We start from the raw sequence: 18,534 nt of genomic DNA, 5'->3' as shown, positions 1-18,534 counted from the left end.
GACCCCGTTCCCTCCTCTGCTGCTGCACTATATTATCCCATGTTGAAGAAGACTGCACAGCCATACAAGTGCTCCATTTTGTAGATAAAGAACTCAAATTTAGTCAAGAGACTACATGCACAGTAAAGGAAAAAAGCGTAAATTAAAAAAGATATTTCAGGAAAGCATGTTTTTCACACTGTTCACTTGTATAAAAGTGAACAAGTGCATCACCTTCCCATTTACTCTAGCTCTGTCTTGATGGAAAACAAAGACAAACAGAAAATGTGAATTCTCCAAAGCTTTGATCACTGATCTGTTCTGCACCACAGTCAGATATCCTACCGAGGAAGTGGAATCCACACTTCGGGATCACACCGTTAGTCACAAGCACAAGACCCTGAGCTGATCCTCTTTGGGATCACTTCTAGCCCCCTCCTCCACATCAAATTCCCTGTTCATTTGCCATGTCAAAATGCTTAATTACTTTGTAATTCCTAGACCTAGCAAAATGAATTTTAATTATATTTGGAGCTATACACTAATTATAGCCTTAATTATTAACCAAGCAAGGAGCATACTCTTTACTATGCAACTTCCAGAATGCTCAGTTTAAAGGGTGATTTTGGGGTTTTGGCAGACTTTCTAAAATGTCTGAAATTGTACAGCAGAAGTAGAGAAACTCAGAAGTCTGTTTCATCAGCGTGCGCAAGTCAGGATTCCCACTCCCGGCACCGTCGCAGCAGGCCCCAGCACTTTGTGATAGGAGAGGCAGGTGTCTGGAAGAGGAATGTGGGACCCCATCTGCTCGCTGTTTAAAAGCACTGGCAGAAGAGGTCATGCTTCCCATCGATATGCAGAGGACGCACTGTAGGACTTGTGCAGGAAGGTCAAAGACATCTGAAATCTCTGACAGAAGGGGGATTTGGTTGCATAGTAACATCCAGAACTGTATAGGACTTTTCCTACAGAAAAAAGAATATATAGGCAAAAAAGAGCATAATATTTGATTTTTTTTCAACCATCCTATATAACATAATGTGGAAGCTGTTAATTGCCAGTACAGAACTGTACAGGGAAGTCAGAAGGCACTAGGAAGGTTCTCTTCTCTGTTCAGCTCCTCACATTTGTATAGCGATTCCTATCAAGTCTTGAAGGTTTTATCTATTATTTAGATACAAGTGTGATAAACATTTTAAACAGTCAAGATTGTACCGATCTCTCAAACAGGATTCTACAAGGCAAAGTGTTGTGAGGAGAAAAAAAATGGAGAGGGAAAAATTTTCCTGGAAATTTTCCCACAGAGAAAAATATTATGCTGTTTGTGATAGCCACGTACTTAAAACTAACTTTTGCTCTTCACTAAGTGGCCAATATTAATTTACTAACAGGTCAGAGTGGGAACAATACATTGGATCTATTCTGCACTGCATTGATTGCTCTACGCACCACTTGTCTAACATGCATTACAAAATCAATACAAAACACAGTCCACTAAGAAGGGAGGGGGGAGTTTATGCAGACAAATGAAAATATGAAAGCTGAAAAAAAATCTCACTGCAGTCAAAAGAATAGGGTACATTTTGTATTGATTAAATAAAGTACTGTTTTATAGGCAGGCCGTACAACTAAACATATTTTTCAGCAAGCATTTCCTTTGCTGTAGTTTCTTCTTTTAATGATAGTTTTTATCCCATTGTGATAAGTATTTTAGATATATGGAGAATACAGAAATTATAATGAGATCCTGCTGAAAACAGAGGTAAGATTTTTAAAATGAAATGTTCAGAAAACACAGGAAACATTTAAGAATCTACAAAGGGTATCATCTTATTGCAGTAGACATTAAAATACACAAATAAATAATCCCACTCTTCTAACATTAACCTCCTGCCACTGGATGGTGTCAGAGAACTGTAAACAGAATCCCACACACAGGCTATCGAAAGAACCTGCCCTTCACCTACCCTGTAGCCAACTGAGAAACAGTGAAAATTCACAGGACTGAAGGCTATAGGGCTTTCATTGTTGTTGCTGGAGGGTTTTTGTTTGGATTTTTTTTTGTTCGTTTGTTTTTTTTTTTTAAACTTGATTCCTATTAAGGGAATGGCTTTCTAATGAGAAAAAAGTTTTTTCCTTCTGACACATACTACTGTCAATGACACTCCATGGGAAAACAGGAAAGATGTAATTTTATCAGCAGATACTTTCAGGCTTGTTAATCTAAATATCCTCCTTCTGAAACTTGGGTTCTGAAACAACCTCTCTGTGTACATGCAATCGCTCACATTTACACTTCCATTGCCTTGAAAGCTCTGCTTTCACTAGCAAAGTGAATCTATTCAACTCATTACCTAAAAATCCTAGTAATAAATATTTTATCTAAGCATGTTTCTATAAATTGTAGGATTATACCAGCACACATTGTTACAAATGAGTCAAGAGGACTGCACAGGTTGAATAAAAACCAAACAAATAAAACATCCCCAACCATACTCCGACATGATTTTGATAACGTTCATTTATTCACTTGCACTGTCATAAAACCATTAGGAACAGGCTAAATTGCCACTGTTTAATGCTGATGGCTGGAGAGGATGCAAGACTCTGCAATGCCATTTCTACCTTTTCAGGTAAATAAGATATAAGGGGAGAAGACACAGCTGTATTGTGTGTGACACATTCGGTACATCCTAAGAAATAGAAGACTAACGTAAAAAATAATCTGATCTACCCAAAACATTCTGCTATGACAGAATATTTCACAATATGCAGTACATCTGGCAATAGTATTGACGTGAACACATTGTGACCATGTTACATTACCAATGGTAATGGTTCAGCTTTGATATGCTACACTGATGAGGCATATTAAGAGCCAAATTTCCCTCCCTGGCGTGGGTCCAGGTTATGTCATTTCTGCTAGCCCACAAGCTGGAAACTCATAGCCTCTCAGGTCTCAAAGACAGAGGTACTGGAGAATAAGGGACAAGGTTTAAAGTCCATCAGCAGCTAACCTTCAGTCAACACTTGATTTGAGGTTTGGCTGGGGATCAGCTTTAAGTAATGACCTTTAGCTTAGGGAACCTATGAAGTTTTGGTGGCTCACACATCTTGTAGCTGTTGGCTCTGCAGTCAAGAATAAACCAACTTTCACTTTAAAAATTGTCTCGTAAGAGACAATTAAACCTTTTCTATTCTGTCCACCCCCATTCACCCTTTTCTATCTTAAACTTTTCCCAAAGAATATTTTAATCTTTTCCCCTGCCCCATGTTTACATCCAAACTGGGAAAGACTCAAGCACGTTTAAATTTGTGCTGAATGTTTAAACCCAAAATGTCTGAAGAGGTTGATACAAATAAAGTTCTAAATGTGACTTTGCAATATCCCATTCTTCTCTCTTGATAGGCAATTTGGGATACTAAAAATCACAGGCATACATACTAAACTATATTTTTGAGCAAGATATACAAATTGGAGCTTGTATATCACTTGTGTGTAAAAGATTTCTGAATATATTAAAAAAACCATTAGATTCTGAAGAACACAGAAGATCACGAATCACATGGCTGAAAATATAACAGGAAATTCTGGATTCAGACATGTGAATAAAAGCCAACTTGCTTCTAGCTACGTTTCAACATATCAAGTAGTTTTAATTCCTCCCAATTCTTCTTGTGCTATGACCACAGAAGCAGAGAATTAATTTGTTGAAAGAGAGAGAATGTAAAATTTCTAGCATAGGAAGAGGACACCTAATTTACAATTCTTTTTCATTCTTTCCTTTTTTCATCTAACTCTGAGCTACATAAATGAGAAACAAAGTTTGGCTTCCATTCAGAGCTCCTTGTTAGTTTTCATAAAACTTAACTGAAGTACATTACACTCTAAAGAGGAAAAAATGCTGCATAAAACCAGCAGAAGTTAGTTTTCTACATCTGTAAAAGATAAAATTTGGAATATGTCGTTTCTCCATTTGTCCATGAGCTTTTTAAACAACAATAATCCCGCATCTCAGCTGGTGATTTCTTTACTGATAAGGCAAGTAAATACATGTAATTATAACGTTACTGTTTTCAAAGAGGAGAGTAATCCTTTCTTTATCCACTAGTAAAACAGCTTGTAATTATTATACAACTGAGAACAAAGATTTGTCCACAGAATCCTGCTAAATCAGGACAGATTTGACTGATTAAAACTCTAGTCATCAAGACATTTGTAATACAGCGCATGTGGGCAAAGAGTCTTTAAAGTACGGGTCACAAATCTGTTAGATTTATGGGAATAAATCATGAACCGTTGGAAAAACGTTCAAAATGGAAATCCAATAAAGTGCTTGTCCTTTTTTCTCCTTTTGAAGTGTAAAATGTTATTGGTGACATTTTAAAAAGTCTTGGGCTGCCTTATTACTTCCACAGTCCTCATCATTAATTCAAAATCCTTGTATGTTTGGATAACCCGGTATGAGTTCAAAGAAGAACAATGAAGATGATTAAGGATCCAAACGGATTGATTTCTGAGGAAAGATTAAAAGAACCAAATATATATATATATATATTTTGCTTGGTTGGATGATTAAGGAGGCAGAGAAAGCAGGAGTTACAAGCTAACAGTTTCTAAGTACAACGTCTGAAGGCTGTAAACATAATAGCTCTTCGTTTAGGGTGAACTGATGGGTAACACTAGGAATAAGAGAAGGAATTAAAAAACTTTTGAGATAAATATTATGCAAAAGGGAGAGTCTGCTGTATTACACTGGGACAGAGTTTCCTAAAGAAAACATGGTATTGCCATCTCTGGAGTCAGCAACTAGTCTAGGAGGAGCATTATTACCAACCTAGTAAAGAGTAAGCAATCATGGGAAGATGACCAAGAAAAGATGTTTGCATTAAAATCTTTGCTGAAGATTCAGCTTCGGCCTCTGTGGATGAAACAGCACACGACTCTCATAAAGGTCGCAGGGCACAAGGGGAACAGGGGGAAAGGGGAACAGTCACCTCTGCAGGGCTTTCTGCAACCCCCAGGCAGAGGCATTCCTGCTCCACACCTTCTCTTCCAGCCAAACTCCACAGTGCAGTAGCACCGGGACTCTCCTCATTCAGCCCGGGGACTGCTTTGCCTCTTGCAATCTCCCAGAAGTCACCTTAAAAAAAAAATTCACCCTTACTTGTGTACAATCATGGAACTATTGAAAGTACTGGAGAAAGGTCAAGAAAACCCAGTGGCAGACCTAGCAGACTGCAGTTTTTAAAATGAGGAAGTTGATTTTCTTGTTTCTCTTATACCATTTCAAATATTGCAATAGAAACAACTTGCAACTATCTTGTTCATAAGGAAAACTAATGGCTTTTCCAATATATTCACTTAAAAAAATAACAGCTACAATAGATGAGAAGCCTTGCAGATCTGGCGGATAAGCTTTTTCCCAGCTATGACAGACAGGAAAAGTTTTTTGCTATGACAAAAAGCTAAACAACATTGCCTAGAGCTGATAAACAATGAGATTTTACATTATGAAACTTTCCTGCTTCTAACAACATCCATCAGTCTCTCCTTCATCCATATTAAACTATCTACTTTCTCTCTTAAGGTGTTTAGTGGTGCTGCATCATCCAAAGAAAATTTTCACAACTTGTTTCTAAAATCCATTTTAGAGTATTTAAATTTTCCTGCACTTACCACAGCAAAAGTCTACCCATGTTAAACCAAGAATGCACTCTGGAAAGCGTTCGAACCCTGCAGTGAAATGCACAGCAGAACTTTTACAGGGCAAAATTGGGCTGTGGTGTCCCCTGATGTGAACTACGTATCATGTGCAATGTAGCATGAGAATGAGGGATGGGAAAGCCCTGCTTTCTCATGAAAGGCAAAACAAGTACCACCCTCACCAAAGGGCTTCATGGGTAACCTGCACCTTCATGAGTCCTGGTGACTTTATTTTTTGAAAAGGAAAAAGTCTGGTGTATTCAGAACTTTTTTCCTCCCCCCTCTATCATAGTGTTAAAAAAGACCTTACTGTTTTGCATCTCAGGTACATAAAGGGATGCCTTTCCTCCTTTCACCACCAATGCTGAGTGATAGGACATTTTATGCTCTTTACACACACCCAAACATGAATTTTGACATTTTTGAGGAACAGGCTTTAAAAAAAAAACCAAAAACAACAGGAAACCCTCTATTTTCCAAACCTACTTAGCAAAAAAAGAAATGTTTTAAGCTTACCAGAGTCGTGTGCTGATTTCAATCAAAGCACTTTTTCATTCAATGGCAGAAGAAGAATCTCCCTTCCTCCTTCAGGGTACTTCTCCAAAATTAGAGACAGAACTCCGTATCCACTGCCATTATATTAAAGCCAGTAACTGCCAAAGAGCGCTGTTTCTTACCTCCCTATTACTTTTTTGTTTCCAGTTTAACAATACTGGATGTACTAAAAAATATATTCCTTACCATTACCAAATCTTCTGTTTTTTAATGGATTTTAGCTGGATTCGATATTTGGGTAAAAGAACACGTTACAGTAATCTCTCTCTCACAAATATTGGTTCTAACATCTTTCTTTTAATTATGATATTGGAGTAAATTGAAGAAAATATGTTACTACAGGTTTAGCAATAATGGAATTGCATTCAGTAAAAATCATTTAAAAAAGAAATACCTCCCAGTAAACAGAAACTTGCATCAAAATAATTTCTATTTGCAATGCAAATGTTACAAGCAAAACCATAATGCTTTCATTGCAAAATTTCATTGCTTCAAGTACCACCAGGGACCAGGAATACAGAAATGTGTAAGGAAAGAGTTTATTGACTTCAGGTCATGCTACGGATGAAGAATTGGACATATTCTTGTTGTGTGAGACTAATCTGTTTAGAGCTTAGAGATCGAAGAAAGCCAGAGTGGATTACTGTGCACCTGAGGGACGACTTTTGTCCGACACCATTAGCACTCACCTTCCAGTCTGACCACCAGCGGTACTTTCAGCTCAAGCTCTCGGCAAGCTTTGGTAATACCGTTGGCTATAATGGCACAGTTCACGATCCCACCAAAAATGTTTACAAGTATTGCTTCAACCTGTGGGAAAGAAACAGAGTAGGAAATAGGTGGGGTTTTTGTTTGTGTTTTGTTTTGGCTTTGTTTTTTAAATAAATGCAGGTAAAAGACCCAAACCGGGGTACAAATTCCCCTCTGTCAGGCAGCTTCTCATTTACGGAAGGTACAAGCTTCACCTCTCTACTCAGAGAACTTGATTCTGAGATTGTTGTTTCTGTAGCGTGTAGCAGTGATTAATTGCCTTGGTCTAAGCTGGCATGGTAGTTAATGTCATAAACACATTACTACACAGACAAGGGGAATTTCTACTGATAAGTATAAATAAAAAGAGATTAAACAATCTATATTTTGGATTTTTTTAATGTATTGAACAGTCATCAGAGGTTGGAGCTCAGAAAACACAGCGTATGAATGTGCAGATGCACATGCAATGAAATATTCATGGGGACACTTCACAAAACAATCTGGATACGCACTTTATCATAAGCAGCACAGAGAAAAAGGTAATATACTTGCCCTGACTTGATAAAGAGGAGTAAAAATCCCTTCTAATTAACAAGGAGAGGCATGTAATGAAGAACATTCATTACAACAGATTAATTGATAACCTCAAAAACCTGCTAGTCATCAGTTTCTGGAAACTGAAATTCCTGCACCCAATTCACAACTAAATTACCTTTCACAACATACAAGACATTAATACATACAAGATATTAATACGGTTTCTTTGCACTTGGTAAGGTAGTATAACATTGAACCCAAGTTCATATACCAGGCTTCCCACCATGGCTTATTAAGCCAAGGGGGACACCACACAGATGCAGCGATGCTGTTTCTCATTCCATAGTGGGGCTAATCCACACCATTCAGGGTACTCTACAATAAGCTTCACTGGGTGTCACAAACAGGCTTTGCCAGAATCACACTGACTCAAAAGAAGACAAGATAAAGCGGGGATTAGGTTTGAAGGAATGAAATATCATTGGATTTCACTTGTGCATGATGTCAACCGCAATTATGCTTAACTCATTGCACAAGATGAACAGATTCACTTTGCCCACCTCCAGGTAGCCAGACTTATACCAGCACCAAGAAAATTCCCTGCAGTCACGCACGTTTATAGCTCTGCACAATCAGGTTTAATATTTCTCTGCAGACAAAACGTGACAATTAACTCCTGCAGTCACACACACAGATTGAAAGCTCACCACTGTTAGTAATACTGCCATCCACAATGCAGCAATAAAAAGAAAAAAAATCTCAACACATTCTTTGCTTCCCACATGAAATCAGCTCACCAATATCCTTCAGCAGTACCCTCGGCTGCAAAAATATCCCTTACTGTAAACATATGCTGCATTTACATTGCACTATACAACTCCAATGCTAGCAGAACAGTCATAAAATGAAGATGGCAATGGGACTACCTTGTTGACATCTCTCTCATCACCTGCTGCTGCTCCTAGCCCCAAGACTTCTCATGATGCCACCCAAAAGTAGCCAGAACAGTTCCCATCTGACCATACGGGACACAGTGTCATTTTCTCCTCTCAAGCTTATTAGCCACCAACTCTTTCATCTAGTTTTCCAGTGGTGATGTGCTAGGATGCTGCCTGCCCCTGCTACTTTTCTCCTCTTACTATTTGCAGTGGCGTCATTCAGTTAAGATTTGCTCGCTCTTCCGGGCATCCCGATACTATAAACAGAATTCTTGTGTGCATTTTCAAAGCACAAAACATCTCTAATGCTATATAAGTAGAACAATAATTAATAATAAACTCCCTTAAAAATCCCGATATCCAAGTTTCTCCCTCTGAAATTAGGTAAAATGATTCAGTACACATGACACCAACTGCTCCAGTTCATAGAGCCTGCACAGTAACAGCCTGCATACGGCTCATGACGCGGCTTCCTCATCACAGGCAGAGCACACTAGGTATCAGAAGGAAATTAAATAATCCAGTTAAAGCAAAACATACAGTTTAATTGATTTTATAACCCTTTCTTATAGTTTAGACATGGGCCAACACTTTAATGTTGTGTTAAATGCATGCATTTACCAGTCTAGGTTTTCTGGATATTAAGTTGGTGATGCCACTGCAATTATTTATTTCACCTTTGCATTGTTATAAAATCCTTAACTCTGTAGAATCTACCAACAGTGAAACCTCAGAGGGCAAGGCCCCTTCTCTGCCTTGCTCCTACTGCTTGTGCACATGCAAACATTCTTGGTGTTAGGACGTGAAAACACAAAGAAGAAAATCGAGCCCTTCAAACTCTTATCACACTAACCCTTATGGTAGAGAGATATCTATGCAAGCACTTTGATGTTAAAATATACTAGTGATGTATTCTATCAGTGGGACAAGCCACAGAAACTGTTCCGCCCTTTCTAATACATGGTTCTAATTCAGTGACAATGCACCAGGCATGTGACAGATCAACTTAACCAAGTGTGTTTACATTATTAGAGATAAGGAGGAGGATTTTATGCCCTGTACAGATATTTTAATTCCTAATGCAGACATTCTCATTTAAGGATCTGCTTTTCAGCTTTCAAGTTGAATTCTAATCAGGTCTTCTAATCCATTGGCAGCAAAAGGAAAAAAAAAAAATGTTGAAGGAAATTAGATGCAGCTTGGATAATTGATGTTTGTATGCTTGGCTTTAATAAAAATACACTGTTAAATTAGAGAGGAGTCTAAAAGGATTCAATCCGTAAGAAACTGAATCAGGTAGAGAATTCAATCTCGGGTTTTATTGTAATCTTCCAAATAAGCCAAAAGATCAGTCCAAATGACGCTGAGATTCACTTTAACTCCACTGAAATTTGTGAACATTGTTTATATATGCTTCTGTAGCCTGACTCGATCTTGCATTTCCAGCTGAAAGAACTCTAACATTCAGACCCAGTATATGGATGAAAAGGTTTTCAGTATTTCATATGTTCAGAGAATGCACAATCTCTGTATTATTTAAGTCTATAAGAAAAATAAACCTCCCGTTGTATACCAGAACCATTACATATTAACATGGTCGGTATCTAATGCATATGGACTATTAAACATATTAAGGAGAGAGGAAACTGTCTACATACAAGACAGGTTACTTGATAGCATTATTATTCTAATAACCATTTTTACCCAACAGCATGCCTTATAAAATTACTTTGTATTTCAGCAACTTTGTTAAGGAAACTAAAGATAGCAGTATATCCACAGGTTAGCTTCCTTCCATCCACCAAAACCATTGATAGATGTGAAATGACCATCAAGTATACTCGCAACTGATTATGGACTCCTCTGCAGAAATAAGGGAACCCACAACAGCATGAAGACATCACCATCGATAGTGGTAACAACCCGCAGTCCGCCAGGTCTAAGCACCGATGCTGGGAAGAAAAAGTGATAGCAACGCTGCGTTATCACTGTCTTCATGTTAGATATGGTATTGAATCTTTGCAAATACCGGAATACCCATTAATCCTACAGCTCCTAAATACTATATGCACATATATGCAGACACACAGATAGCCTTTTCTCTCTTTATATAAGAAATTAGATATATTTATGTATAGCTATATCTATATAAAATCCATGTTGCTTTATTAGTAAAACTAACAGGTTTAATTTACAGTGACTTTTTGTTAAAGTGAGTCTTGACAAAGCCTGCAATTCTGCTTTGAATGTTTGGCACCAAAAAAACCCCACCCCAAATAAGTGTAACTGTATACTAACTGAAGTAATGGTGCTAGCAGATTACTGTTAGAATTATATTGGATCACCAACATAATCCACAAGGCTGCCAGGTTCCACGCAACTAAGGGTATTTTACACACAGCAGAAGCAGCTTTAGCATACCTGCCTGCACTCTAAAAAATAGATATAGTGTGTGTGCATTTACTATATTTTCTGCCCTTTTTTTTTTTTCTCTAAAATGTTCTTAGCCTTAACAAAATGCACACTGACATCTGATCATCATACACTTAAGGATTAATACAGGCAGCACCTATAAAGCATTCCACCCTTCCTACAGCCCATTTATAAATCTATACAGAGGACGTCTCGCTGTCTGCAGCCGCTGCATTCCAGTCTGCTGAATATCCTTCAGAGCCTGCACTAACACCACAAATTCTGTACACAAAAAGAGAGAGGACAAAAACTTGACACTTGCAAGTTGTTACTTCTCTTTCATTTTCCACCTTTGTTATTACCACAGAACAATTACAACAGGCTTAGGATAACAATGTGCTGTAGCACTGAACAATGGCAGATACTTCATATAAGGTAAAGCTCTGAACCTCACACAATCCAGAAATCCAAACATGAATGCAAATTAACTCAGCCTGAGGTTTCGTAATCATTTGAAGATGATCTAAGTATGGGCAGTCACCAGAGAAGCTGTCTTGCTTTCCCCCCTCCCTCCCCCTGCACATAAACACCCCTCTCCTCTGCCTGTATTAGCATCTGAGCCACGCAGATGCCAAAGCAGCTCCCGGATCCGACTGATCCTGCAGGAACATTGAACACAGGCCCTGAAGCAAGGAATAACCCCCCATGTGCTGTTAAGACCTGGGATACGTGGGAATGTGTAAGACAATTGTGAAACCACTTTCTTAGCTATTGCCTTTCAAGATCAGAATGATTAGTTATGTACAAAAATGTGAGGCAATACAAGAGAACTGTCCAATAAAAATCAAACCCCAAATCATCAAGACCATGATTGTACAGCACAGATCTCTTCTGAATACTACTGAAAATATATACTGGAACATAAGTGTGGGTTTTTTTTAAATATGTGTTTTAAAATACATGTTTTAACAAAATATTTCAGGATGGCTGACATAAAGATAGCTCAAAAACATAATTATTCCAACATTCAGATCCCTTTAATCAAAGCTTCTGCTAGTGTATTTTTTATGAGAAGCTCTTTCAAAAAAACCCCCACATTTTCTCATCTGATGACAGCGGGAAAGACTTGCAACAGTTTTCCAATTATTAGCAGTGTCAGATGTACGCCTTGTGACTTTGTATGCATCTTTTCCCTTATATGCACATACAGATGCATGAACACTCACACAATGAACTATAAATATTATTATAAAATCACCAATACAATCTCTGACCTTGCTGTAAATTGTTGCTCTGAAGCTCAGTCCATTTATTTTAGTTGAAAACAAGCTATTCAGCAACTGTCAGTAAAACTACATCTGCAGCAAATTAAAAGCTACACTAGCAAAGAATTTGCTTACAGTTTGCTTTGATTGAAAGCTGAAAAAAACACCTTTACATTTCAAGCTAACTGAATTAATTTATTGATCACTCCTAACTCTTTCATCAGCTAAAAGTGTACCCAGACAATATGAAGCAGACTGTATTTGTCAAGTTTTCTTCTCCAGGACGCCGCAGGTCACATCTACATGGAAGACAGTGGGTTTGCACGGTACAGCTGGCAAACGTTCCTGCCTGGAGGCTTCTAGCATTTTTTGAGGTTAAAACATGTGTCGTGTCTCCCAATCCTTCTGGTCAGCAGGGTCTAATTTTGTGTCTGCAAAAACACATTCCTTTACCAAACTAAATCATTAAGTTGCCAGAAAATAAACAAGAAAAGCAAGCCAGCAGCAAGCATACTGCCAGGCATTTGTTTCTACTCTCCTTCCTTCAACATAATAAACACCAGTGGCAGGACTCTCAAATCGCTCAAACATATCAAAGAATGTGGGGAAGCTCATGTTGCAGGATGCTGGGACACAAGCACTGAAGATGCAGTTTAGAGACGTGCAAGGCAAGATAGACTTACATGAACACAGCTTTGCCAGGACTAGAGAATCCTAGGAACATATATTTAATTAGCTACAGGTCCGCAAGGAACATTCTCTCATTCAACTTTCTAGTGGCTACACATTGCTTTTATTAAGAAAGAAATCTTCAGCATGACAAGGAAAAACCGAATCTCCTTGTTATCTGTTTTGGAGACACAGACACTGAGGCAGAGAGGTGAGGATATTTTCCAAACCCTTTGGAGATGGTTGAGTTTACCGGGATTACAAGTCAAATGTTCTTATGTGCCAGACAAAGATCTATTCCCTATGCCTTTTAAGAGGTAGGTAGCAATACTACGAAAAAAACCAAACCACTGGGTAAAATGGGATGCATAGTTCTTCACTTTGAATCTAATAAGGTGCACTTAATCCTTCCTATTATTCCATTGGTCTTTATTATTCATTCGTTCACAGCTTACATTTTGTTTCAATGTGAAAGAAGCAGATTATCTCCAACTCTCAATAACAATGTAATAAAAATGTAATAAAACACAGATGCTATACACTTGCATCTTCACTCTATATCTTTCTGCTCAACTGCTAAGTCAGATACAAACATTTTTAAATGTCTCTGTTATTATAACTTGGACCGCAGGTCAAATGTAACTTTTTCTTATCCAGTTTTGAAATATTACTCTAATCCTCGAGCTTTTTATATCAGACAACATTTATGGTTCATTTGAAAATGAAAGATTAAACCTACTGTAGCACAGCAGTATGAAAATTTAAAAACACAAAAACAATTGCTTAAAATAGCCACTAGAGGACAGTGCAATTCAGTGTGGAAAAGGAATATAAAAATCCCCTTAGAGAGAAGAGCAAGGTTATTTTTTCTACTTAAAGCCAAACTATCTCATTTTACTTTATAAAAATGATGCAAAATATTATTTTGCCTCTTTGGGATGGAATTTTGAAAGTCTGAAGGTGATAAATTTAAGGAGGTTGAATCAACAACAAGCAAAGCAAGAAAGCTTGCAGTCGGGTGAAGAAATACTGATACAATGTAATTTTGAATGTTTTATACTATTCTAAAATAGGTCAAGGTTTAAATTCACTAGTAATGCACCCTTATGCCACAGCAGGAAAGGAACTCTGATGAATCCCCAAAACAAAATTCAGGTTTTTCTATCTGGGGGGACTGGCTGACAGGTAGGAAAGGCAGATTAAGTATTTTCTCCAATGCTATTTTTCGGCCTGTATTCAAGAGGTTCCTAAGGAATGCAAGTCTCACCGAGAGCGAATGCCCCGTTTCTGCTACATCCAGTTGCTGTATGTTAAGCCCTTTTCTTGAATGCCTGGTGAGCCGGCAGTATCTGGCCTGCCTACCAGCCCAGCACTGGAGGAAGTCCTTTTAGCAATGCGACTCCTTTAGTGCCAGGCTAAGAGTCCCAGATACCATGTTTTTTGCAAAATCAAAACTTTGTGGCTCCGGTTTCTGATGTGCTAAAACAGTCAGCCTACAGTCTTCAGTCCTTCCTGCTTATGGCAAATTCAGGATCTAGAACAGGATACAACTTTATTGGCTTTTGCTGCTTTGAAAATGGTTCAGCAACAACCCTCTGATAACCGACCAGATCCAGGTTGTGGCCCTTCGACGGGGTAAGAAAAGCATGCAGGTAAGCAGGGTTCTGGGAGAGCAGGGAGAGCTTTGCTGCCCTCTGATACCAAAGACGGCTCCCAGAATGGACCACCAGGAACATCTCCGACCGGGGATTTTGTCTTACTCCTCTGTAGCCTGACATAACAAAAAAATTTAAGAGATCAGAGCTCATTAAATTAACGGTATGAGACGACATGAGGACTGGCAGATTACACACCACAGTATGGTATTGGAAACAGTCCCCGGAGACCTTCCTTTGCCCAGTCGCGAGGAGCCCATGTTTTGGGAACAGAAATATTCCAATTCTAGGTGCACAATCTCCTTCAAATTCCAAAATATCATGGCAGGCAGCAATGTGACCTTGGGAACCTTCATTTCAATATTACTTTTCAGTGAGGCAAGTCTCACATTGAGCCGTTTTTTGGAACATTTCCTTGTCTGCAGGACACGCACTTTGCACACCCTGAGCCCTGGCGCAAACACATTCATCACAACAATGCCGTCATTCCTGCGGAGCCCTTGGTATGTGATCACACTTCAGATGTGTTTATGAAGATGCAAACCATCAGGTGCTTCCTATGCCTGTGCGACCGCCTGGCAAGACATCAGTCACCTCCTGTCCAGTAACCACATACACCATGTCAATACAGTCCAGAGTATGAGCTAATTAGTCCTACTTCAGAATACAGGCAGAGCAGGCAAGTGAGTGCCTGCAACCATGCAGGCATGTTCTTTTACTGATAGGAAGCACAACCACCTCCTAAGGTAATCCCTAATTATGATAATAAGGGACAAGAACAAGCAAACAGAGGAAAAGAAAAATGTTGAGACCACAAAGTACTATTCTGAAGTATATTTGAGAATCAGGACAACAGCTTTTAGTATTGTTTTGGGGACAAAATGCAGCTGGTAGTTGCTAGGAAAATTGCATTTTTGGTGCCAATATGGGAGGATAACTCTTCTATCAGATCATGGGTACAAGGAATAAAAGTACATAAATTTGTTCTGACTATCATTTAAATATCTGAACTTCAAGCAGATCAAGCCCCTGGATGAGCAGATCAGAATGCAGACCAATACAACATTACCGGATGATGACCACCTACATGACCACATATTGCAAGACCGAAAAACACACGTGATCCGTTTTTGTGTGTCAGATGAGAGTAAAATATTTCAGATTTCTCTTAATTTCCTCTTTGTGCACCCAGAACTAAGGGTAGTTGCATGTTTAGGTCTGATTTGGGGGAATTTATTCTAGCAAAACAAGATGCACCCACACCATCCCTTTTGTAGGCACATGCAGTAAGCACTGGTCATGAAGTTCTTAGGGAATTCATGTTATTTGACTGTACCATATTAACATGATCAGTTATAGATACCCTCCAAATCCAGTCATCCAAGACAGTTTATACAGTAGCATGACGGCAAGTAGTTCTTCCACAACAGCAGTCTATTAAAATTGATCCAATATTTGCTGAATTTTGCCTCTCCACTTCAGATTAATTTCTCAATCAAAGGCACATAATACAATTTCTCTAACATTCTTAGTGTCTGAAGTTCAAATTAGATTTTTGCTAAACAATAATCAGCTTTCTGAAAAATAACGTAGCAATGTGATCATCATTTAAGCAATGTGATACAACAGGTAGCATGTGTTCCTGTTATTTCAGCAACATGCTATGCCCTGGGGTGCATCTGTGTACAGTTTCATCATACTTTATGATGTGTTAAAAGGCAAAAGGCCAAATGATTTTAAATCATTTGAACTCAAAAAACACAATATTCCTCAAAAGAGGGAGTACCTGGAGAACACAGATGTACGATAAAAACGGAACTGGTGCAGTACACAATCTACACCATGGGTTGCTGTCAGATGAATTGTTCAAATAGTATGTTACACTGGTCAGTGCGTTGCGGTGTGTAACAGACACTTGGCAAATTACCAAAACTGATACTATTAAATGATACAATCACAAATATCCACAGAAGGGCTTGACTAAATAGAACTGTTGATTTGATGACTAGTCCAAGTCTTCATGTTTATTTCAACAGCTAGTTAAAAATATATGTATCATAAATTTGGAAACATCTTAAAGTGTGCCTTCTCTCTACCTGTTGGCCATTGATTTGACTTTGACATAAGTCCAGCCAGAATGTGCCTTCTGTAAACAGAGAGTTACTTTATACTTCAGGGAAGAACCACCCCCCCCCCCCCAAACCACACTAAGATCTGAAATCTTGATGTGAATAATGTTTGAGGACCACCAGTGAAATTCCCAAACACAGTACAACATTTCAACATGTCACTTTGAAACTATTTTAAAACACTCATTTTTGAATTTGTTTCTAGAGTCTCTACACATCTGATACCTACGTAGCCTTCAAAAGGCACATGGGATCCTATCAAAGCAGCCTATCTAACAGGAGTGGTCTGGGAAGACAGCAAGATTTGTGTGAATACAGCTACTCTCCAAAAGAAGGCACATCTATGGCTGATGAGAATACCCACAGGTCTACCAGGTATCAAAATCTCATGCTTGTGCTCTCAAACATCTGTCATCCACTATCTGGAAACAGTAAAACCTAATTTGTCCTGCAAGATACTGAAATGGTATTTGTTCGTGGCAACATTACTACACCTTTCTCTAACGTATTTGGCAATGGCTACTTTCAAAGCAATGACTAATGTAAAACAAGTTTTGTCAGGTCTGTTCTAGTCCAGCAATTTTTAGACCTCCCAGTCTGGACAGTAAGAATTGTGCCCAGAAAAATATCAAGTACAAAACTAAAATGTCTTTCGGTGAGCATGCTTGATGCTTACACTTTTCTTACATTATGAACACAAAAAGCCCCAAAACAAAAACAGGGGTTAAAAAAAGTAACATAACCTTGAAAATTATTTGCAAATGCAGCATCAGAACCAGGTTCCACAGACAGAAAAAGGAGGTCCTAAAGGAATGGCCACATATACAAAGTTAGCAACCAAAGAGTCTGATGAATATTGCTAGTTCCCAGAAAGAGGGAAGGGGGGGAAAAAAAAAAAACCCACAGGAGAACAGGAAAAAAAAAAAATCTTAATCTTTAAAACAGACTTTGATTTTCTCCCCATATTGAAAGTTTGAAACTCACTTAACATGAAGATTTCATCTTCTGTTTAAAGAAGGCACAGGAATCTAGGAGCTGGAATTTTAAAAGAGACTCCACATGTTGAAAGATTGACACTGAAAGACTTCACAGCACCACAGTCATCTGTCATTTCTTTTTCCTGTCATTACGTGTTCAGTTCTACACCTTGTTTTGGGTAAAGGACAGGCCCAACTACCACTTTTCAAGCCATCACGGCAAGGGACTTATTTGCTGAAACCAACAGTCATCAAAACCTATCTTTATTCCCTCTTTAGAGATAGCCTTATAAATATAAATACTATACTTACCTAGAGTATCAAAATACTAAGTGATCGTACTCATCTCAAGGGATGCTCTAGAGAGACTTGGGATCTTCCTATTTTGTCACCTGAGGAACATCTCTGACATGTATTCCCCATGCAGAAGAGAAAGAAATGCTAAAGAAGCTTCTATCTAGGTCACACTGTTTTTCTCACTGAGACAATGGAAACTTTTAAAAAGGAATTCTGTACTTCAAGAAACTTAATTAAAGTATAAAAATGCATTGTCATGGGTACTGAACTGCATATACACGTCTGAAATCTCCAAATAATTAAAACCTGTTCTTTTATAGTAACATTGTAGTCATCAAAAACCTGAATTACTGTGCTCATTACATCCCGAATTACTACTGCATAAAAATCACCTAACTATTAACATGTAAGTAAATCAAAATGGAAATAGTAAAACTGAAAAAGAAGAGTGAAAAAGAAACTGAACAAGCTTTGTATACAGAAAGACTAAATAAACTAGGACTTTCCATCTTAGAAAAGGAAAGCTGAAGGAGGCTATATAGCAAAGACTGCAAGTAGCAAGAGAAAAAGGAACAGGGGGCAACCATGTTGTACCTGCCTCCAGATAATTTTATGGCTTAGTCCTTAGTTCTTCTAATGCCAGAGATGGTGAAGATACAAA

At 38.3% G+C, this 18,534-nt stretch overlaps 1 protein-coding gene across 1 annotated transcript in view; it reads right to left on the bottom strand.

Annotated features, from left to right (window-relative positions):
- The window catches only part of SUCLG2 (succinate-CoA ligase GDP-forming subunit beta), a 130,025-nt gene that overhangs the window by 2,457 nt on the left and 109,034 nt on the right, over positions 1 to 18,534 (bottom strand). The window contains exon 10 of the mRNA XM_075158678.1: positions 6,931 to 7,051. Within this exon, the coding sequence (XP_075014779.1) occupies positions 6,931 to 7,051 (121 nt within the window). The remainder of the gene's footprint in view (positions 1 to 6,930; positions 7,052 to 18,534) is intronic.

The sequence above is a fragment of the Calonectris borealis genome, chromosome 10 (genome assembly GCF_964195595.1).
Source record: "Calonectris borealis chromosome 10, bCalBor7.hap1.2, whole genome shotgun sequence".
Taxonomy (NCBI): Eukaryota; Metazoa; Chordata; class Aves; order Procellariiformes; family Procellariidae; genus Calonectris; species Calonectris borealis.
The sequence above is the reverse complement of the archived record's forward strand: the minus strand, read 5'-3'. Positions and strand labels throughout refer to the sequence as shown.